The sequence below is a fragment of the Perkinsus marinus genome, assembly GCF_000006405.1.
Source record: "Perkinsus marinus ATCC 50983 genomic scaffold scf_1104296964984, whole genome shotgun sequence".
Taxonomy (NCBI): domain Eukaryota; phylum Perkinsozoa; order Perkinsida; family Perkinsidae; genus Perkinsus; species Perkinsus marinus.
In genome coordinates, this window is record NW_003204474.1 from 103,134 (window position 1) to 121,429 (window position 18,296).

The 18,296-nt window shown below is 50.6% G+C and overlaps 10 protein-coding genes across 10 annotated transcripts; 5 read left to right on the top strand and 5 right to left on the bottom strand.

The window, feature by feature from the left end:
• Positions 1-674: 674 nt before the first annotated feature.
• Positions 675-1,917, top strand: Pmar_PMAR004850 (hypothetical protein; the record flags this gene model as incomplete). Its single annotated transcript, XM_002769723.1, has 7 exons — positions 675-777; positions 825-981; positions 1,028-1,150; positions 1,198-1,327; positions 1,376-1,485; positions 1,534-1,572; positions 1,755-1,917. The coding sequence occupies 7 exons, from the start codon at positions 675-677 to the stop codon at positions 1,915-1,917; spliced, it is 825 nt and encodes a 274-aa protein (XP_002769769.1).
• Positions 1,918-2,003: 86 nt separating this feature from the next.
• Pmar_PMAR004851 (hypothetical protein) lies at positions 2,004-2,156 on the top strand (the record flags this gene model as incomplete). Its single annotated transcript, XM_002769724.1, has 1 exon — positions 2,004-2,156. The coding sequence occupies one exon, from the start codon at positions 2,004-2,006 to the stop codon at positions 2,154-2,156; it is 153 nt and encodes a 50-aa protein (XP_002769770.1).
• Positions 2,157-2,374: 218 nt separating this feature from the next.
• Positions 2,375-2,709, bottom strand: Pmar_PMAR004852 (hypothetical protein; the record flags this gene model as incomplete). Its single annotated transcript, XM_002769725.1, has 2 exons — positions 2,375-2,407; positions 2,464-2,709. The coding sequence occupies 2 exons, from the start codon at positions 2,707-2,709 to the stop codon at positions 2,375-2,377; spliced, it is 279 nt and encodes a 92-aa protein (XP_002769771.1).
• A 2,702-nt stretch (positions 2,710-5,411) lies between these two features.
• On the bottom strand, positions 5,412-6,087 carry Pmar_PMAR004853 (ubiquitin-conjugating enzyme, putative; the record flags this gene model as incomplete). The annotated part of the gene is made up of 4 exons (XM_002769726.1): positions 5,412-5,521; positions 5,752-5,858; positions 5,902-5,984; positions 6,033-6,087. Coding segments are annotated over 4 exons (355 nt in total), but the record flags the coding sequence as incomplete, so codon positions are not given.
• Positions 6,088-6,700: 613 nt separating this feature from the next.
• Pmar_PMAR004854 (hypothetical protein) lies at positions 6,701-7,969 on the bottom strand (the record flags this gene model as incomplete). The annotated part of the gene is made up of 2 exons (XM_002769727.1): positions 6,701-6,784; positions 7,142-7,969. The coding sequence occupies 2 exons, from the start codon at positions 7,967-7,969 to the stop codon at positions 6,701-6,703; spliced, it is 912 nt and encodes a 303-aa protein (XP_002769773.1).
• A 148-nt stretch (positions 7,970-8,117) lies between these two features.
• Positions 8,118-10,153, top strand: Pmar_PMAR004855 (Diphthamide biosynthesis protein, putative; the record flags this gene model as incomplete). The annotated part of the gene is made up of 13 exons (XM_002769728.1): positions 8,118-8,249; positions 8,297-8,373; positions 8,427-8,542; positions 8,587-8,632; positions 8,679-8,828; positions 8,895-8,955; positions 8,999-9,114; positions 9,162-9,277; positions 9,322-9,431; positions 9,478-9,572; positions 9,617-9,679; positions 9,819-9,986; positions 10,038-10,153. 13 exons carry the CDS (start codon positions 8,118-8,120, stop codon positions 10,117-10,119), a joined length of 1,332 nt encoding a protein of 443 aa, XP_002769774.1. The 3' UTR covers positions 10,120-10,153.
• Positions 10,154-10,256: 103 nt separating this feature from the next.
• Positions 10,257-12,923, top strand: Pmar_PMAR004856 (conserved hypothetical protein; the record flags this gene model as incomplete). Its single annotated transcript, XM_002769729.1, has 11 exons — positions 10,257-10,459; positions 10,504-10,649; positions 10,840-10,973; positions 11,229-11,337; positions 11,389-11,489; positions 11,534-11,923; positions 11,982-12,126; positions 12,191-12,339; positions 12,387-12,493; positions 12,535-12,721; positions 12,849-12,923. 11 exons carry the CDS (start codon positions 10,257-10,259, stop codon positions 12,921-12,923), a joined length of 1,746 nt encoding a protein of 581 aa, XP_002769775.1.
• Positions 12,924-13,509: 586 nt separating this feature from the next.
• Positions 13,510-15,282, top strand: Pmar_PMAR004857 (GTP-dependent nucleic acid-binding protein engD, putative; the record flags this gene model as incomplete). Its single annotated transcript, XM_002769730.1, has 11 exons — positions 13,510-13,699; positions 13,744-13,841; positions 13,888-13,992; positions 14,042-14,128; positions 14,180-14,269; positions 14,314-14,424; positions 14,465-14,626; positions 14,676-14,808; positions 14,860-14,968; positions 15,075-15,151; positions 15,203-15,282. 11 exons carry the CDS (start codon positions 13,510-13,512, stop codon positions 15,280-15,282), a joined length of 1,242 nt encoding a protein of 413 aa, XP_002769776.1.
• Positions 15,283-15,653: 371 nt separating this feature from the next.
• Positions 15,654-16,515, bottom strand: Pmar_PMAR004858 (hypothetical protein; the record flags this gene model as incomplete). The annotated part of the gene is made up of 5 exons (XM_002769731.1): positions 15,654-15,739; positions 15,785-15,844; positions 16,122-16,248; positions 16,290-16,360; positions 16,407-16,515. 5 exons carry the CDS (start codon positions 16,513-16,515, stop codon positions 15,654-15,656), a joined length of 453 nt encoding a protein of 150 aa, XP_002769777.1.
• A 66-nt stretch (positions 16,516-16,581) lies between these two features.
• Pmar_PMAR004859 (hypothetical protein) lies at positions 16,582-17,562 on the bottom strand. The gene is made up of 6 exons (XM_002769732.1): positions 17,430-17,562; positions 17,312-17,382; positions 17,140-17,263; positions 16,917-17,087; positions 16,741-16,869; positions 16,582-16,695 (listed from the first exon to the last, which is right to left on the bottom strand). The coding sequence occupies exons 1-6, from the start codon at positions 17,557-17,559 to the stop codon at positions 16,604-16,606; spliced, it is 717 nt and encodes a 238-aa protein (XP_002769778.1). The 5' UTR covers positions 17,560-17,562; the 3' UTR covers positions 16,582-16,603.
• Between the last annotated feature and the right edge of the window lie 734 nt (positions 17,563-18,296).

Here is an 18,296-nt window from a genome sequence, read left to right on the forward strand (position 1 = left end):
GCTGCCCATGGACGTGACACTATTCCGTCTCGACATATGACTTCGTGCACTATTGGGCGCAGTCCCAACCTCCTGAGCCCATCTCTAGTGAATACTTCCCTCCAGCTACCCCTCCTACCCCATCGTGCTCCGCTGAGGTCCCTCCGACCGGCCGTTGCAGTAAGAGCTCTAGTCGGGCTACCTCTTCGGAAAGACGACGATTCTCCTCAGCTAGTCGCGAAGACTATATACCAACAGCAGCTATATGAAGACTCCCAAACCCTATACTACACTCCTGTCGGCAGTGCTCCGTGCCTCTAACTTCTTGCAGTACTCCCATGCACCTAATAACAGGTCCCAGGTTCGATCCCCGGTGCCGACACTACTCCGAGTGGCGATAACGACCTCCTCCGCCCTGCTCAAACCAGCCTTATCGAGTAAGTCCACCACGGTCCAGTCCTCCTCTGCTCTCACCGTAGTCGACACAAGCGATCGAGAGACGGAGCGAAGCACTTCTATTAGATAGACATTCGCTGACATTACTACCACGACCTTGGCCGTTGTAGGTTTCATAGGTCGCCGAAATGGTATGATTCTTGCTATCTTGCATTTCCTCAACGATAATATGCATGTCAACCGCGCACGCCCAGGGTCATCCGATTTTCTCCCAAGCCCCGTTGCATAACTATCCTTCCATGGGTGATGCTGTGGCCAGGGCCCTTTCGAAGCAGCAGAAGACGCTGAAGCGTATGGGCTTTGACCCCGCCCGTCCCGGGGATGGGGTCATACGGAACAAGCGTACTGAGCTAGGGCAGTGTATAGATGAGGAAAGGTTTCGGTGTCAGTCGGTATGCCAGTGATGGAGAAGGGCATGCGGGTGGCCTTTCCTGGTATACGTCTCCTCAACCCCATCCTCAACATAGTAGCATTCGCTCGAGGGGAGCGGTCGGAAGGCCCTCTCGACCTCAGGCAAATGCGCAGCGGTAGCAAAATGCTCTGGAGGTAGTCTTATCGGCGATATGCACGTCGCAACAGATGAAGCGCTCAGGTATATGGCCTTAAGGAGATCTCTGAATAGGGCTACTGAGGAGAAGGAGTTGAAGCAGAGGTACTTAGCCTTTATGCGGCACGTCGAGAAGGCCCAGGCAGTATCCAATCCGGCTATCTCTGGGTAGGACTCAATAACATCATCCTAGCGTGGCCATAGGGGATCTTCAGAGGTCGGTACATGCGGCTCTGGTCCAGCTGGATGATTTCTAACTCCTGCGATGTGAGTAGGAAACTCTTCCGAGCCGGTAGGTTGGGCAAGGAGGAGCTCGGTCACTTCAGTGGTACACGTTTATTGGAGGTAGTTGCCCTGTTGGCGCTATTCTATTCCATCGGCTCTCTCTGATAGTTGCTCTTGGCGGAGAAGTCTAAAGGGCATGCAAAGAAGCTGTTAAAGGCGATGGCTAAGGGCCATAAGGTGGTATATAAGAAAATGAAGGGGGAGAGGAACTACTTCAAGTACTAGTTGTAGCTGACGCTTATTAACTCGACAAAGTCGTTGTATAGGAAGAAAGATCTCGTGGGCCTCACTGAGGACGCGATGCGGTACTTCAGGGTGTGGTATAGGACTGATAGCTATTGTCTTAGGGTGAGGAGGAGCCTCTAAGCTTTAGCGGAGCGAAGCTACTTGACTTTTTTTGATAGGCGGACAGAGCAACATACTATAGAGTGGTGGGAGAGTGCCATAACAGGAAAACCAGGGAGATCATTTTTAATGCATACCATAGGCATTTCTATGAGAACGAGGCTTACGACAAGAGCATACTGGCCGTATTGCAGTCTCGGAAGAGGGTCGCGGAATCCCTTGGGTTTGCCAGCTGGGGAGAGATGGAGAATGCCCAGTTGGGGATATGTTCAACGATTGCTAGTTACACAACGATGCTCATTTGATGCGGGTATTACAGCACTGTTGGAACGACAGTCTTCCTCTCCTGGTCCCCTTCGTAAAGCGATTAGAGCAGCTCAAGTTGGGCGCAATGGCTGGTCGTGTTACACCGGAGTCTAAAGGGCCTCTAACAACCAATGTGGACATCATTGACGAGCTCTTCTACGTCACTATGTGTAGGCAAGATAGGCTGCAAAGGCAGTTGGCAGAGTACATGGTATTCGGACCGGCGTACAGTGTATAGTGCTCGAACTGATACGTCAGCAATCACACTGGGGGTCACCAAGGACTGGTTGAGGCGTGACAGTGAACATTGACGAGCAGAATCCTTCTATTTAATGCCATACGACTTCATAAAACGTCGTTGAAATGCTATCATGTGAACAGTAGTGCACGAAGGATGCATACGTTATCACTGTGAAGGGTCGACTCCTCGGGCACATCGATAGTATCATATCAGTATTAAATATTCGAAACATTCACCACGTGCATAATCTAGAAAACAGCAGACGAAAAAAGGCGGAGCGAAGCAGCGTCTTCTTCCTCCTCACCTTCACATCCCTATCCCAACCCTCATGACCAAAGGACACATTGTCACTCTCGTCAATGAGGTTGACATTGAAGAGCCTAGAGGCCAGCTCGCTGTAGCGCTTCAACGCCGGTCCGAATACCATGTACTCTGCCAACTGCCTTTGCAGCCTATCTTGCCTACACATAGTGACGTAGAAGAGCTCGTCAATGATGTCCACATTGGTTGTTAGAGGCCCTTTAGACTCCGGTGTAACACGACCAGCCATTGCGCCCAACTTGAGCTGCTCTAATCGCTTTACGAAGGGGACCAGGAGAGGAAGACTGTCGTTCCAACAGTGCTGTAATACCCGCATCAAATGAGCATCGTTGTGTATCCCCAACTGGGCATTCACCAATATAGTTATTCACCTTGTTATTCACCAACATCATTACACCAATATATGGTGTAATGATAGCCCTCCCATACAGGAGGTAGAAGAAACCACTCCAGAACGAACTTTTACCACAAACCCTCGCGATGGGTGCCAGTGATGTCGTTATGGCGAGAACGTTCAAGGGATGCGACCAGCAGACCATCTCCTCAGCAACAGAGGCCGCATCCAAGATCGATCGGTGTACATGGGCAGATCCTGGACGGTCGCATTGCGGCATCAAGGAAACAAAGAAGTATTAGAGTTGTGACTTCCCATCATCGACAGAATCGTCTCACAATAGCAGCTGGACTACGAGCCGTAGTCCCCCTCGAACTGATACGTCAGCAATCACACTGGGGGTCACCAAGGACTGGTTGAGGCGTGACAGTGAACATTGACGAGCAGAATCCTTCTATTTAATGCCATACGACTTCATAAAACGTCGTTGAAATGCTATCATGTGAACAGTAGTGCACGAAGGATGCATACGTTATCACTGTGAAGGGTCGACTCCTCGGGCACATCGATAGTATCATATCAGTATTAAATATTCGCTGCATCGTCACCCGAATTGTTTGACGGAACTGATCGCTTCATCGCTGTATAGCACTAACCCGACTGCTATAGCTCGCAAGAGACCAATCACAATAGCCAGAGAAGCACCTCGTCACTAACCGTAGTTGTGGTATACGAGTTCTATATCACGCAAGGATTCGAAGATAAGAGCCGAACCATCATTAAGCCACTATGTCGGTCACATCGGCCTCCACACCATTCAGAGAATAACTCAACACAGAGGCGGCATGAGGAGCACTTCGAGATGGCGCTCAGTCTACAGTAGCTCACTGTCGTCTTCAACATCCACGACCTGGTCCGCCGAGTCTCCACATCCGGTCGTTCCATCAACCTGATACTCAAGGTGTCTCAGTCGTTACTCGACGGGACTGTACATCAGGCGCGTTGATCCCTCCCTCGGAAATCCTCAACGCTGTATTGGTGAAGTTGCTAGCAAGTTCGCCGCCAGCAAAGCCGCCAATGAGACCTCCAGCAATTGCTCCAACTATCTGCATATGAAACTCTTGATGCATCATCTTCTGCATTGGGTCTGTCTACAGGAATTGGTATGGCGGCCTGTCCAATACCACAACCAGCCAGACTCCCAAGAGCTCGACTAGATGCTGATATACCAGCTCTGGAGATGTTAGTAACATGCGTATGCTCGGAGATCTCGCCACTCAACCGACGCCCGGCAGATTCTCTAAACCTATTGCACCGTGGCCATGGTAGAGACTACTAGCCTTACTCTCTCGCGAACACAGTAGCCTCCACTCCGAATGCGGCTAGTGCCCCAGCATGTCGAGCCACGCCTCCTCGTAGTGCTCCAGTTAGCACTGTTGCCGCCTCACGCGTTATTGCAGCGGAGGTCCGGGTCGTGGATGTCGACGTATCCGGTGCGGTAATCTGGAAGTTACTAATGTTTCCATAACAGTGCTTTACGTTCCCACCGGCACACGGCCTTCGGGGATCGCTGGTAGTGGTCGATGAGCAGGACCACACTGAGGGTCTTGACGGGCTGACTACAGGGATGTACGCGACGAAGATTGATGGCGCTATGACTCCGAGGATTCGACTTTCGACACTTCGATGGAGTACTGCACGCCAGTTCAGATTCCCCGTGAGGATCCACAGAGCGAGCAGCTCTGCATGCGACATCCATCCACCGGTCCAAGCCTCTGCTGGCACTGAAATTGCAAGGGCATCTTTTGACGCGCTGTCATAATACTCACACTGGGAGTCGGCCATAGTCTCCCAATATGTCAGAAGTGCAGCTTCGGAGAGCCCTCGCACTGCGTTTACTCGAAGCATGATGTCTGTGTTGAAACTCCGCAGAATAACAGGCCCAAGGTCTTGGTACCTTCGGGAGCAGATCGAGGAGAGGTAGTCAGTCGCACTCTATAGATTGTGCGCCGCTCTGTACTGTGCATGCGGAGCTCTCGTGACATGAGCACCTGGCAACGAGAGGTGGTCTTTAGAACAAGTACAGCTTGCTGAGACCTCAGTCACGTGGTATCTCCGGAGCTCGATCGCTTTGCCTCTGCAGCGAGGGTCGAATACGACCATATGCCGCACTTCACACTCCTCCATCACAAGCTGATACGGGTAGAGACCACTCAGCAGCCTCGTCGGAGTCAACTCACTAGATAGTCAAAAACCTCAAGGGCTCGGAACTCGTTGATTTCCTCCCATGTGATGGAAGAGCAGCTGATCGAGCAGGCATCAGTCGGTTCCGAAGGCAAGCGACGTGATTCAGTCTCGAGGGAAATCGGCGTCAACATCCAGCAAACTGTCAGTGAAGAATGATGATTGCATTGAAAGAACGCATCCTCAGGGGTTCCTCCAGAACCACTGCATTGATATAAACTCATGGAGACTCATGGGCTCCTCAGGGAGTGCTGGATAGCCATGGCAAGGGCCTCATCCTCATCCACCACTTGCCCAGCAGGATCGCCTCGAGCGAGTACTCATTGACCCCTGACCAGTAGCAGCATCCCTACATTGTAGGTAGGCGTTGTTGTCTTCGTGACGGGGTTTGACTATCCTTCTTCTGTGGTAGGCATGATCAACGGTCCACTGTCTAGCCTTCTTCTTGAACACCTCGGGGAAACTGATCCCGACAATGAGGATCTCGACGCACTAGAGGCCACAACCACCGACTGCTCAAGCTCATCGCTAGCTTCCAAGTTGAGGGGGTCCCCGGTGTTCGGGTCGGCCAACAGGCTTATCAGCGATAAAAGGACGGTCTGTAGAGTGAGAAGTGGCGACCAATGGTCTGCCTTAAGGATGTCCATACATATACGCCCACGTCCATCCCCTACAAGCCTCGATCAACCCCACAGGCACGAGTTGGTCATACCAGTGATGTTGGGATGCCATATCGGTGTTCGAAAACGCATTTTCGGTGGCTTGAAAGGGTAGCCTTCTGGGATGTCAATATCGATCGTCTAAGTAGTGTGAAAGTAGTAAAGGACTCCTGAGGCACCTCACGAAAGATCCCCCTTCGTAAGGTGTACCCTGGGGCCCTTTAATACGCCCTACCCAACGGAGCATCGAGCTTGCTGATGCTGGATCTGCAACGAAGCCGATCAGAAGTAACAGAAATTGGCCAGCATGCTCACGGGCAGTGACTCCGTCTATTTTGTCTCTTTCCATCTGTCGTGCTTCAGCAGCCATACGTCTTACTGCGGCTACTGACGACTGGGCCCCTGCGTTCTGACACTTCCGTTGAGCTTCAATATCAACTGAGAACTGCTTACTATGGCAGCTCTAGCGTTAGGCTCGTGCGCTTCCGAGTCGTCGGGGCTCTCATCACTGATGGCGCTCTCATCACTCTCAGATTGACTATCATGTGGGCTACCTACGAGCATTTAATCGAGTTCTCAATGATCGTGCTGAACGGGACTACTTCTCCCACGATGTTGCCTAGCTTCATTATGACAGTCGGCTCGTTGTGTGGCGTAGACTGCGCGTTGTTTTGAAGGACCACATCCCATAGAGCGGAACTGATGACCAGTCTCGGTGTCAATAGTCAAGCGTGTTTTCCTAGTAGCTCATCTCGCAGATATCTCAGTGGAAACTGTCTACTGGAAAGTCTAATAGAAATGGATTAACTTCCCTTGCTAACCATGCGCCCGGCCCGGGTCGGCTAAGTGTTGTATTCGTATGTTGCTCTGTGTGATTGTGGTAAGATTCTTGGCTTTGTCGCTAGTATTCATCTGCTGTAATACATAATGTTTATTTCATACTGTTACTATACATCAGTCAGCATTTACTGGTAATTGGGTGTTTAGTGATTCACTTCCTCTTTACAGGCGGCCGTTGCGGCGATCTTCTCCTGCTTGGACATGTTCCACTTGTCACTAAAGATCAACTAACAGCAGACTGCGAGCTGAACAGTTCCACGTCGAACTTCAACCACGAATTATGAGGTATCTCGGCACCAGCTCCCGTGGCACCATAGCCGTAATAAGGATGGAGAGTGAAAATGGTCCGCCCCCTCGATGCATAGTAGCAACAGCTTCGTCCCAGCCATTGATAATCTACAGTCGCTATGGACAGAAGACTGTGTAAGAAATGGTGAAACTGGAAACCGAATGCTACGACAAAGGTAGATTTCAGCTGTTTTCTATACTAAGTGAAGCAACAACACTGTAGTCACAACACATCGTATTAACACACCATGACGAACATGAGTACTTCACAAGGCTGCCAGTAGTTAGTCGCTTACCGCCATATACCAAGAATGGATATTATCCTTTCCGAAAGACTCACCCCCTTGTCGTATGAATGCTCTCAATAGACTTTCTTTAGACTGCCTCAACGGCCCGAGTTTGCCTGGTGCTCGTGTGAGAATCAAATAGAGATCGTTCCATTCTGTTGTACTTGTATTGTGGAAACGAATTTGGGATATGAGGAAACCACCAGCTTGAATACGCTTGCTGCCAGAAAAGTTCTTATCCACTCTAGTCACCCCAATCAGCGACTCGAGGTCCCCATTTTCCCCCAGTTTCACTTCCTCCTTGATCTCATCTTTCATTTCTCCCACGTACTTGCCAGGTAGCAGTTTGCTGTAATTAAAGTACTCTTCAGACGTGAGGGTTCTTAATCCATTGGTTGTACAAAGTCGCTGTAGATCTGCTTGCATTTCATTCAATTTGAATCTCATCTCACTAGTGACCATCTGTGTCCCTCCTCTCTCTTCTGTGACGAACTCTAGGTTCTCAAAGCACCTCTTGTCGTCTCTACCAATATCAACTGTGAACTGTTCCGTCAGCCCATGCTTGTCCAAGGCAAGGATGGTCGCACCAACTGCAACCTTCTCAGCTTGGGGTTCAGTAACCAAGGCCCAATGTAAGCCGATGGGCCGAGCTCTCACCTTGGAATGCCTCAGTGTTTCAAAGGAGTAAAGGCCGGTTTGACGATGAACTATCTCATATTCCTCGTTAGTTGGTATGAAGAAATACGTTCGGTGATCACCCTCACCGTAAAGGATACGTAAAGGGTAGATCTTGGCACTGACAATGCCCAGGAGAAGGGCTGTAGTGAACTTTAACATTGGAAGCAACAGAGTGCTCCGAATGCTGTCGAGTCGCTCGAGGCGAGCGCGATCTGAATCGAACATCCTTACGATTTGCCAAATCATGGGATTAACTTGAGCCTCGATGAACTGCCTTCAGTCGTCCAGTTGTACATTGTTCTTACCAATGCCGCTAGGAGACTCTATTGACCCTGAACTGGGATATGATCCCGAGCTCCTCACTAGGGCCATAGCCCGAGCATTGCCGCCTACCTACGACTTTGAAATCCCTCAGACCATAAGCAAACTCCGAAAAAGGGTAGTAGGGGGAAGAAAAGGTGACCAACACAGGTGACTTTCCCTCAGAAATGCACCCATGTGGCCTTGCAACTCCCCGATGGTCTCCTTCAGTTCGCCACAATACTTTCTGATTTATTCAAAAAGTAACTAAGCCACAGCTGGGCCTGCAGCGTCTTCATGTAGGGGAAATACTCAGGTTTTGCACGCCTTATCTCCGCACTGTGACGATCGTTGCTGATGCTGTTTTCGGAGCCTGCTGCATTGACGACCTCACTTGTCGGGCTATAGGAGCTGATGCTATGGTTCATTATGGTAGTACCCCAATAATGTGAGTAAGTGCAATGCATAGACATCAGGTCACTCTTGCCTCACTCCAGTGGATCAGACTGTCGTCTATACAATGTGAGTAAAGCGGACCTACTCCGTATCTTACATGGTGAACCTCTAGATATGTCCTAGTGCGTATATCATATGACGTTGATCACATGACCGCGTCATTAGCTGCGGCTGTTCCACCAGAGCAGAGGCCTGTAGCCTTGATGGCGACAGTCCAGTTCTCACAGATGCTGGACGAGGCGAAGGACATCATGCGCAGGAAGTAGTATCGGGAACATGACCTTTATGCAACTCTTACGACTTCAATTATTCAAACTGCATCTGCCAGATACGGGTGGTCCGAGGACGACTTGTTTATACCACAAGTGAAGCCATTGAGCAAGGGCGAGGTATGCTTACCCCCACCTCATTGACTATGATCCTCCCATTCAGACCTTAGGCTGCACAGCGCCATCACTGGACGATCGCGCTAAGACTATCTACTATGTAGCAGACGGTCGCTTTCACTTGGAGGGTGCCATGCTGGCGAGTCCGAGCATCAGCAATGTGTAACATCCGAGCCGTCGTCGTATTCGTAGTAGTAGTGCTATCACAGGTTGCGATATTGTCCCTATACTCGGCGGCTATTTCGTGAGGGCTTGGATCAAGCTACCATGCATAGGATCAGAGAAGGGGAGATAGCACGAGCAAGGGCGTCGAAGAAAACTGTTGGTGAGAAGCCCGAGCGTGGCGGTGGTCTTAGGACAGCTTCTCAGGGTTGATCTTGGGAACACTGGGACGGCAGGGCTCAGTGGGGATCCTGGAATCGGTGAGGGAGATCGTACACAAATCTGGCAGGGACACTGTGACGGTGTTGCTGAGCGAGGTAAGAGTAGTAGTGATGCGGCTTATAGGCATCTTACGTATGGTAGATCACCACAGAGAAGCTAAGAGACCTCGGTGACTCAGTAGGTTGTTGGGTGGAGGTGGCGTGCCCGAGGTTAGCACTAGATTGGGGAGCTGCAGAGTAATATCCTTCTACCTTGTTCTTCGACACAGTACTCCTCTTAGCTATTCTAAGGATGCTCCTATGCTGTCGAGTTACGAGGCTTGCGTTGCATTTGGAGATGAAAAGTAATACTACTTCCTGGTATTGCAGCTGGGGAGTCTACCGATATGAACTTCAGTGTTGCTGAATGTCGTCGTCTCTCGATTGAGTATCACATTAGTGTTGGTGGGGAAGTACGTTTAGATAGGCATCTCGACTTCGTAGGTACGGCAGAGCTTCGACCAATGGATGTTCCTCGTCGGGTACGTCCTGTTGTAAGAGGTCCGAGGAAGAGGAGCCTCTGAGGTATCCTATGGACTACTACTCCAACACTGGTGGGGTGTGGTCAAACTATCGGGCTAAGGGTGGCTTTGGAGGATCACAGAGCGAGCAGTAATAGCCAGCATTTGGACATGATTTGAATCTTGCTAGAGGCGACCTTAGATACACCTTCTGGCACATGGGCCCTGGCAAGGCGGCGGAGTTTGCCGAAAACTCCAACACGGTGGCTTCTGTTGGGAAATGACTGTGTTCAGCTGTACTCTGAAGTTCCTTTCCGTTTTACGATAGGGTTGCGTCCAGTACTTTCACTACCAGTCTCAGAGTTTGTTTTTGTCGAGACCGAGGTATCATACTGCCTCCTGCAAACTTCATCATACGGGCATGAGCAGCTACTTCTCAAGCTCGACCTCGGCCGCAGCCCCCACGATAAGCGCTACCGCACAGGACTTCCAAATTCACGCTTTGGAGGTGCAGTTGGCTGGTGTCACTGAGGAGCGCGATGCACTAGTTCGGCGTTTGAAAAAACACAAGTTCTGGTCGTCATCATCTAGCATGTGGATACTGCAGCTCCAAGAAAAACAAGAGTAGGAGGACCTCAGGATAGCAACAGTCGAGATATGCTTTTCAGAGAGATAACATCGTTGCAAGTGAAAATGGCCAACATGGAAGCCAGGCTGGCGGAGCTCTCCCGCCCCTCGCAGTCAAGTGCTGTCATAACACCCTCACTGGCGACCTCAACGATGATCGATGGGGAGTGTCAGACGACTCTGGAAGGTAGTGGGAAGGGTCTCGGCCGGAGTCGATGTTCGTATGGTGGCAGTGTATCTTCAGTTGAGCTCAGGAATTTATATACAAACTTGGGTGGAAGTGCACAGAAACCCAAAAGAATTTCCCAAAGTTTTTTTCCGAAAGTTTTCATAGTGTGACCGACCATTTCCCTCTGCACTGTATGGTGGTGTCGCAGGCTCATGGGGATGCGCTGAAGATGGATCCGAGGACAGTTCGCCGTCCTACTTCTCGTCAATCAATGCAGCTCTGGCTGATGCTACTAAGGCCGAGCTGGTCAAGAAGGTCAGGGCACTCCAGCGGCAAGTGGAAGTGAGTGATGGTCATCGAGTTGGACGAACTCAGCCGAATCAAATCTGAATGAACACGCGATGATCTGCCGTTGGAGAATACTACTAGGATTACTATAGCCATTTGTCGATTATTATATAATCTACACTGTGTACAGCAGAGATCATCGCATTAGGGTGATATAGTAAACCATGGACAACAATCATAACTGCTCTTTCTCTTTGAGCCTCGGAAGAGGCTCTATCTGTAACGTGCTGTTATAGCCGACAACTGTAGGTGATGCGGCCAAAGGTATCCCAGTGCTACGCTCTTGACGCTGAGGTAACTCAGTTGAAGGAGAGTATGAAGAACAGAGGCGGCGGCGGTGGCGGCATTGATAGTGCTGGTATGATGGAGGCTTCCCTCAGCTGGAGTTGGCAGTCTCCTTTCTACTCAGTGGATACGTCGGGTCTACACTTTATGGAAAACGCGTCGACTCAGACGGACTCTTCAGTTGCGTCTCATGGAGGTAGCCAAACCGTGGCGGCCTGGCAACAGGTAGTTATCGAAATGTAAAAAGCGCGCGCCCGATAGTTGTGTAGGTGGGCCAACTTCGGGATAAGCTACGCGACACAGAGATAGCGTTGAGGAGGTCACAAAGACAACTGTCTGATCTCCAAGAGCAGCACGCGCGTGCAGGAGCGGAACTGAGGGCATCATGGGCGAAGCGAGAGGCTGAGACCAGCATGACCAACGTCATGGCTCTTTGCCCGTCGTGTTCGAAGTCGACCAGTGGTAGTGAGAAGGACGACAGCTCGACAGTAGAAAAGGAGGCGGAGGAAAAGCTTGAGGAATTGAAGTTGTCTCTGGCGACCTCACAGGAGCGGGTTGATAGCTTCGCCAACGAGTTGTTCAAAGCTCAAGATCAGCTTAGTTCTGCTAGTAGTCAGCTGATACAGCAAAGACGGAGGATTAATGGTATGGAAAAGGAGGTCAGAGAGCACACACTGAATGAGCGTGGTGACGATGATGGTGTTTTTGTATTGTTAGATAGAGGCATTGAAGAGGAAGCTGTCGGAGCAGTACGAACTGTCGGCCCAGAGGCGAGAGGGTGACCAGTCTTTGGCTGCTAGCCGTCAGGAAGTGATTGATGAGCTCAGTGACCAGATCCGATCATGGGTGGCATCTCATCGGGGTAAGGGGAAGTTGCCCTGTCGGGGCCTGTGAGACAGAGGGATACCACTCCTTTGTCTGATCAGAGCTCTTGCAAAAGTACCAGGCGTTGGAGCGGGAAGCAGAGCTATTACGGATAGAGGTGGCCGATCGAGCTTCGGAGTTGTCCTTGGCGCAGGCGAGAGCTGATAAGGAAGTGTCCAATGCTCGAGCTTTAAAGATAGAGTACGCTGAGGTAAGGAGTAATTCATCCATTTTTCACCGAGGAGTGGTATGCCTCAGGCGACGAGCCAACTTGCGATCGCACGACGGAAGGTCGATGAGTTGAAGGCATCACATGTTGGCATTAGGTTTGACGATACACTCTGCACTGTGCGGTCCAGCGGTGGGTTATAGGAATGGAGTATATCCCGGAAATAGCGCATGTCAGGTTCGAGTACGTCTGGACCATCTCAAGGGTCGCCATCCTTTGGTGGGAGTTCCTCTTCTTGCGATGGTTACCCGATCGCGCAAGTTGCCGATGCGGCTTCGTCACGATCGGCAGCTTTGGTACAACATCTAATGCGGCGAGGATCTCTCAAACGTCGAGGATAGCTGCCTCTACTTGTCCGCTGTCTGTATACTTGATGTCGTATTTGCACCATTGACTTCATCACATACTATTGCATTCACTGTGCCGCGTGGTACTTCACAGTTTCGCATCCTTATCCGATTTCACTGTTCTGCTTTGTTCCGGGTTGTCAGTGCTGGGGACCTCCTAAGCTGTTGATACCTAAGCTAGGGTGGATCAAAAATGAGCGCCTCGAGGTTGTATCGTAGTGGTTTGGCTGGCCGCATGAATAGTATAACGCGGCTCCCTATTGTGTATCTTCTGTGACGTTATTGACTCCTTAGTCGAGATCGATAGCTTCTGATCAGCGCTGATGTGTTGTCTCGGGAAGGGGGTTCGATCGACCCTGGGACAGAGCTGGTTTGCGTTACCAATGAAACTCAAGAGGGATGTACCTCGGCGCTTGTGTGAGCCGCTGTCTATGTTACCATACCATCGGCAATTCTCGTTAGACTGCTGCCTATCACGATTGGTGATGGGCAGTCTCGAGAGGCACACGTGGGGCTACTGGGCTCTGAGCCGGGGTCGATCGTACTGGTGTCGGGCTCGCCTCTCTCGGGGAGCCTAAGCTGGTGATACTTACGTTGAGAAACTTCATTCATTCGTATCACAAATGCCATGAGATTATAGCGAACTTCTCGAAGGCTCCATTATTGTCTACTCTAGTTGCACTCGAGAAATGGACAGTGGCACGTTTCTGTGATGGTTGTTGCCAGTCTACATTCTCGTGACTCTAAGATGCCGAGGCTGTCGGAGATCTACATCAATTGCCTTGCGTGCTTGCTTTAGTTTTGCATGGCCTCATCCTCAACGTGGATTGCATGCCGTAGTCGGTGCATCTCCAATGCTGCTGCTGCTGCCTTACAACAAGTGCGGCACTTCAACAAGTCTTGTGGACTAGTCGGCTATCCTAACGTTGGCAAGTCGACAACCTTTAACGCCATCATCGGAGCTCAGCTAGCGGAAGCAGCCAACTTTCCCTTCTGTAGCTTCCTCTCATCTCAACACGCTTGACCCCATGGGGCTTAGGCACGATAGAACCCAATATCTCTAAGGCGAGCGTCCCTGACCCCCTCCTAGATGAGTTAGCAAAAGTGGAAGGGTCCGCTAGGAAGGTCCCTGGCCAGGTAGGTTACCGGCACATTGCGCAGAGTGATCCACTTTGGCGGTCAGTTGGAGGTCAGAGACATCGCTGGGCTCGTGAAGGGTGCCAGTGAGGGCCAAGGGATGGGCAATAGCTTCCTTGCCAATATACGACATGTTCATTGCATTATACAAGTATCACGATCACTCCTCCTACTCCCCCGTTATAGCATCATCGCTTCAGGTTGTACGCTGCTTCTCGGATTCAAAGATTGCCCACGTGGATGACCCTGTGAACATCGATCCGGTCTCGGAGTTCGAGGCGATCTCTGTGAGGCTCCGACACAGCAACGAGTTCTCTTCCAAGGCCTTTATATGTCAGGACGAGCTCCTTATTGCGGACATTGAAATGGTGACACGGAAGATGCCAAGTCTGAGGAAGCGAGCGTGTGCCGAGCCCGAAGCTAAGAAAGTGGGTTGATGGGTCGGCTTGGGTTAACAGTTATCCGATGGTAGATGCTCCCACTCTATGAGACGTGGTTGAAAGGCCTCGAGGAGGGAGTACCTGTTCGGAATATTCTCGATACTGATAAGCTCATGGAGACCTTCGGGGCTAGAGTAACCACCGTATCATCTATCGCCCAGCCGAAGTCCTCTGGGTGTCCAGGTGATGCTGACCGACCCACTGCTGTGCGTGTTGATAACGGCCAAGCCGATACTGGTCATGGCCAACGTGCTACCTGAAGACGTGAAGTCCGGCAATGAACACACGGAGGCTCTGCAGAAGCATGTTGGAGAGAAGTGCCCTCGGGGTGTTGAGCTGGTGGTGGTGAGTTGCCACGCCCACCTCATACCGTAACTTGGGCAACCTCTCACAGGCCTCTTCAATACTAGAAGAGGAGACGAGCTCTCTCGGTGGTGATGCCGCCTTCTTGGCTGAGTATTTGAGCTCATACGGCCTCACTGAGCCTAGACTACCACGCATGATGGAGAAGGTGAAGGGTCTCTTGGGTACCCTTGAGCATTCTTCCAGCGGTCTGTGTCGAACTGGTCGATGCTCAGGAGTTTCCCACTACTATACTTTGGGCAGTGAAGAGGCTCGGGCATGGTTCATTCAAAAAGGGGAGAAAGCCCCTGCGGCTGCTCGATACGTCCATTCAGATTTCGAAAAGTAACCACATCTCAGAGGTTTCGTATGATACGGTCTAATATACTGGTTTCCTTCTTCGCTGACTACCTCGGGGATTATGGACCTCGCAGTTGTTATTGACCAGCAGGTTCTTCCTCACTGCCAAGCAGTGTCGGCCAGAGGAGGTCCTCAAACGTGGAGGTTTAGCTGGTGTGAGGGATGCCGGTGAGGCCGCCTCTCACTGTTGCAGGAGACCTGTCTGATAAGACTGTTTAGGTCTGATCAGGAATCGTGGTAAGGACTATGTCGTCCAAGAGGGGGATATTCTCGAGTTCATCGATCGTGGTCATCACTGACCTCTCCTGCATGCTCTTATCGTTGTTCGAATGACATGTTTCTGCCGCTTGTAATTGTCATGTTCGCCAATGCATAAGGGAAGAGCTACAGCGGCTAAATCTCCCAAGCCGCTACGATGCACATAAATCACCATAGCAATGACTTTGTCATCGTGAACTTGTCACTAGTTTTACACTTTCCTCATAGTTCCCAGCGGACTACTGAGCAACGCAAAGCATCGCACATCCGGAAACAAGCATGGCTAGGTGACACTTTCTTCGTCGGATGGGAGCTCTTCACTATTCGATCGATTTAGTCGTAGCCGGAATATCATAGCAGTAATGTATGGCTCCCCACTTCTACTGATACCTACTCTTTAAACTATAGTCAATCAAGAGAAATACGTGATACCTTTTCCGCATGGTACATTCTCGAACCTCGCGGTCGTTCTAATACACCGACCCCGCCCATCGTCACCTGACACTCTGTCAGATGGGGGATAAGCAGCAGCCTTTGACATACACTGAGCCCCAGCGATCTCCAAAGCCTCCACAATTTTCCTCATGCAAAGCGGACCAATACCTACATGTATGAAATCTACCAACAGCGAATAAGATATTGTCTACAAGATTACCTTGAATCTCGACATACGGGTGATCTCGTAAGGACAGCGAGATGGCTCCGGCGAGTTTCACTCTATCGGATTCAGCGCTGGCGGTTAGTCTCGGAGGGGCTTCTTGTGCATCTCCGTCTCCAGTGTCGGGACTTCTCCGTGTTTTATATAGTGTGATCCAACTATTGCGCTTGGCGAAAGCTGCTATTTAAGTGATTCCTTTTGAGTGAGCACCCCACTGTTTACCTCCCATCGTTTTCGCTATCTCCTCCGTGGGCCCGGTGATCTCCATCTCAATGGGTTTCTTCTCATCCGCGAGTTTCATCGCCGCAGCCGCAGCCTTCAAGGCGATAGAAGTGGCCTCCGTCCCCACCTGGCATACGTCCTTACGAGGAAAAGGTCATTGCCACCTACCGCCTCGAAAACAAGATTGTCGCCATTTTTCCGTAAATAGAGATGGGCCATTCTACCAAGTTCGGAAACATCTGAAGGCACCTAGCCCGGGGACTTCAGATATCACGAATGTCTTACCAGCCCTGCGTGAAATTCTGAAACGATTCTCGCATTCCTCCATCTCTCTCGTCGCCATCCGCCTTGCCACGAGCAACGGCCGGGCTATTGTGAAAAGCCCTCGAACCATTAATGGATACAAGAGGGCCATCAGGGACAGGGGGCAACTCATCGTCAGCACAACACGAGATAGTGATGTCAGAAACTAATACCAATGCTCATGTCAAGGTGCGATCAATTTGGATGTCATCTTCTATACGTACTCTAAGGTTAATGCCACTGATGCTAGTGTCACCAGAGCGCGTATACCCTGAAACACCACATAATCTGAATCAATATTGAATTCTCTATCTACCGGAGTCGCTCTGGACTTGGTAAAAGGAGGGCCTGACCAGCACTTCTCCGGCGAGTTTCTCCTTTCGACAGAATTCTGCTGCCACGGTAAGCGCCTCGGCCATCTTGTGAACACAAACCGGGCCGATTCCTGTGATAGTGTTGTGAGCACAGCGTGTTCATATAAAGAGAACTCACCGTGGAGGTCAACAGGAGTATTCTCCTTCAGTGAGCTCGTAATAGCTCCCGCCAAGGCATGCACACGAGTCGCCGTCGAGACGATCAAAGCACGGGTTTCTTCTGGGAGTTCGGGTACCATAGGCGCATCACCGAGACGCACCACCAACCAAATCTCATAGTCACGTCTTTCTGAACAGTCGGGTTACTAATGTTGGCGACCCACATGCAGGGGGCGCCTCACGAGAGTTCATTATTAAGCCAGGAGCAGGCCCTGTGAAGTGGACCGTCAGTGGTGTGCTACGGCCGAAGCGTTGTGCCGCGATAGTCGCTGCCTTCACTGCGCTGTTGATAGCATGAGCACCCATCTGAGGGGACAATACTACTGTGGACATCTCCCAGGCCTCAAAGCCCACCCCTTGGAGCACGAGAGCATCACCAGGCTGTAGGAGAACTCCTTGAATGAGTTGAGCAAGCTCACGAGCATCTGACCAAGGGCACATGGTTGCATTGACGGGGGAAGGGGTCTTCTACCAGCCTCTTTGGAGACTCTGAACTTGTCCTCGATAGCTAGGATGCCAGGGCCTGCACGGATACCCCACATATCTAGCCGCGACGCGGACTGAGTGAACAGGCCTCGATATGTTGATAACCGTGAGAGCATCAGAAAAACACACAAGCTGCTGTGAGTTTCTAATCAACTGGGGAAAAACACAAAATAGATAAGGTACATGCGCACAATAGGAGACTTCCTCCTGATATCAAAGACGAAAAGGACGACATTACTCTGCCATTGACATCAACAACAATGATGCTCTTGACGATTTGCATAGGTGGCAGCAGCCTTACGAGCTGATTCTGACTCCTCCAAGTCTGTAACACTGATTCCTCAAGGACTACCACATACCTTCACCAGCCAACTTCCTTTCTCCCGTTTCGGCAGCTTCTTCCAATGTTCCTTCGAACCCTGCAAAGTACGTCACGGCACTACACTTGAGCATGCAAACTAACCCTTAGTGCCATTCCATCTCACGGACTCCACCACAGACATAGTTCATGCCGAGCGTTTACACAGTCGCTCGTAAGCTCCTAGTATTTGAACAACCTCAACCCCATCTACCAAGCGATTGAATCGCCCCCTTGGGCCCACATGTACGCATGCCAAGTAGGGACATCCTCTCTGATGAATCAGTAGTAAACTATGAGGGCATACCGACGAACTAAAAGGTACTGCTTTTTAGCAGCAACAAAACTGCGAGTCAGCAACTCCCAATAGTTAAAGCCTCGTCGTAGTCCATTAAGTTCACCAGCTGACGGCAGACATTGACGAGTAAGAACAATCAAATATCACACAATACAATGCAGATAGGAAAACGGAAAATAAGAAAAAAATTGATATCA

What these genes read in the sequence shown, in the direction of transcription:
- Pmar_PMAR004859 (XM_002769732.1), bottom strand. Translation starts at nt 17,559, where the DNA reads ATGCTCTCACGGTTATCAACATATCGAGGCCTGTTCACTCAGTCCGCG. An exon ending in CAGAGTCTCCAAAGAGGCTG is followed by an intron (nt 17,383 to 17,429) that starts GTAGAAGACCCC and finishes GCCCTTGGTCAG; the next exon opens with ATGCTCGTGAGCTTGCTCAA. An exon ending in TGGCTTAATAATGAACTCTC is followed by an intron (nt 17,088 to 17,139) that starts GTGAGGCGCCCC and finishes CCGACTGTTCAG; the next exon opens with AAAGACGTGACTATGAGATT.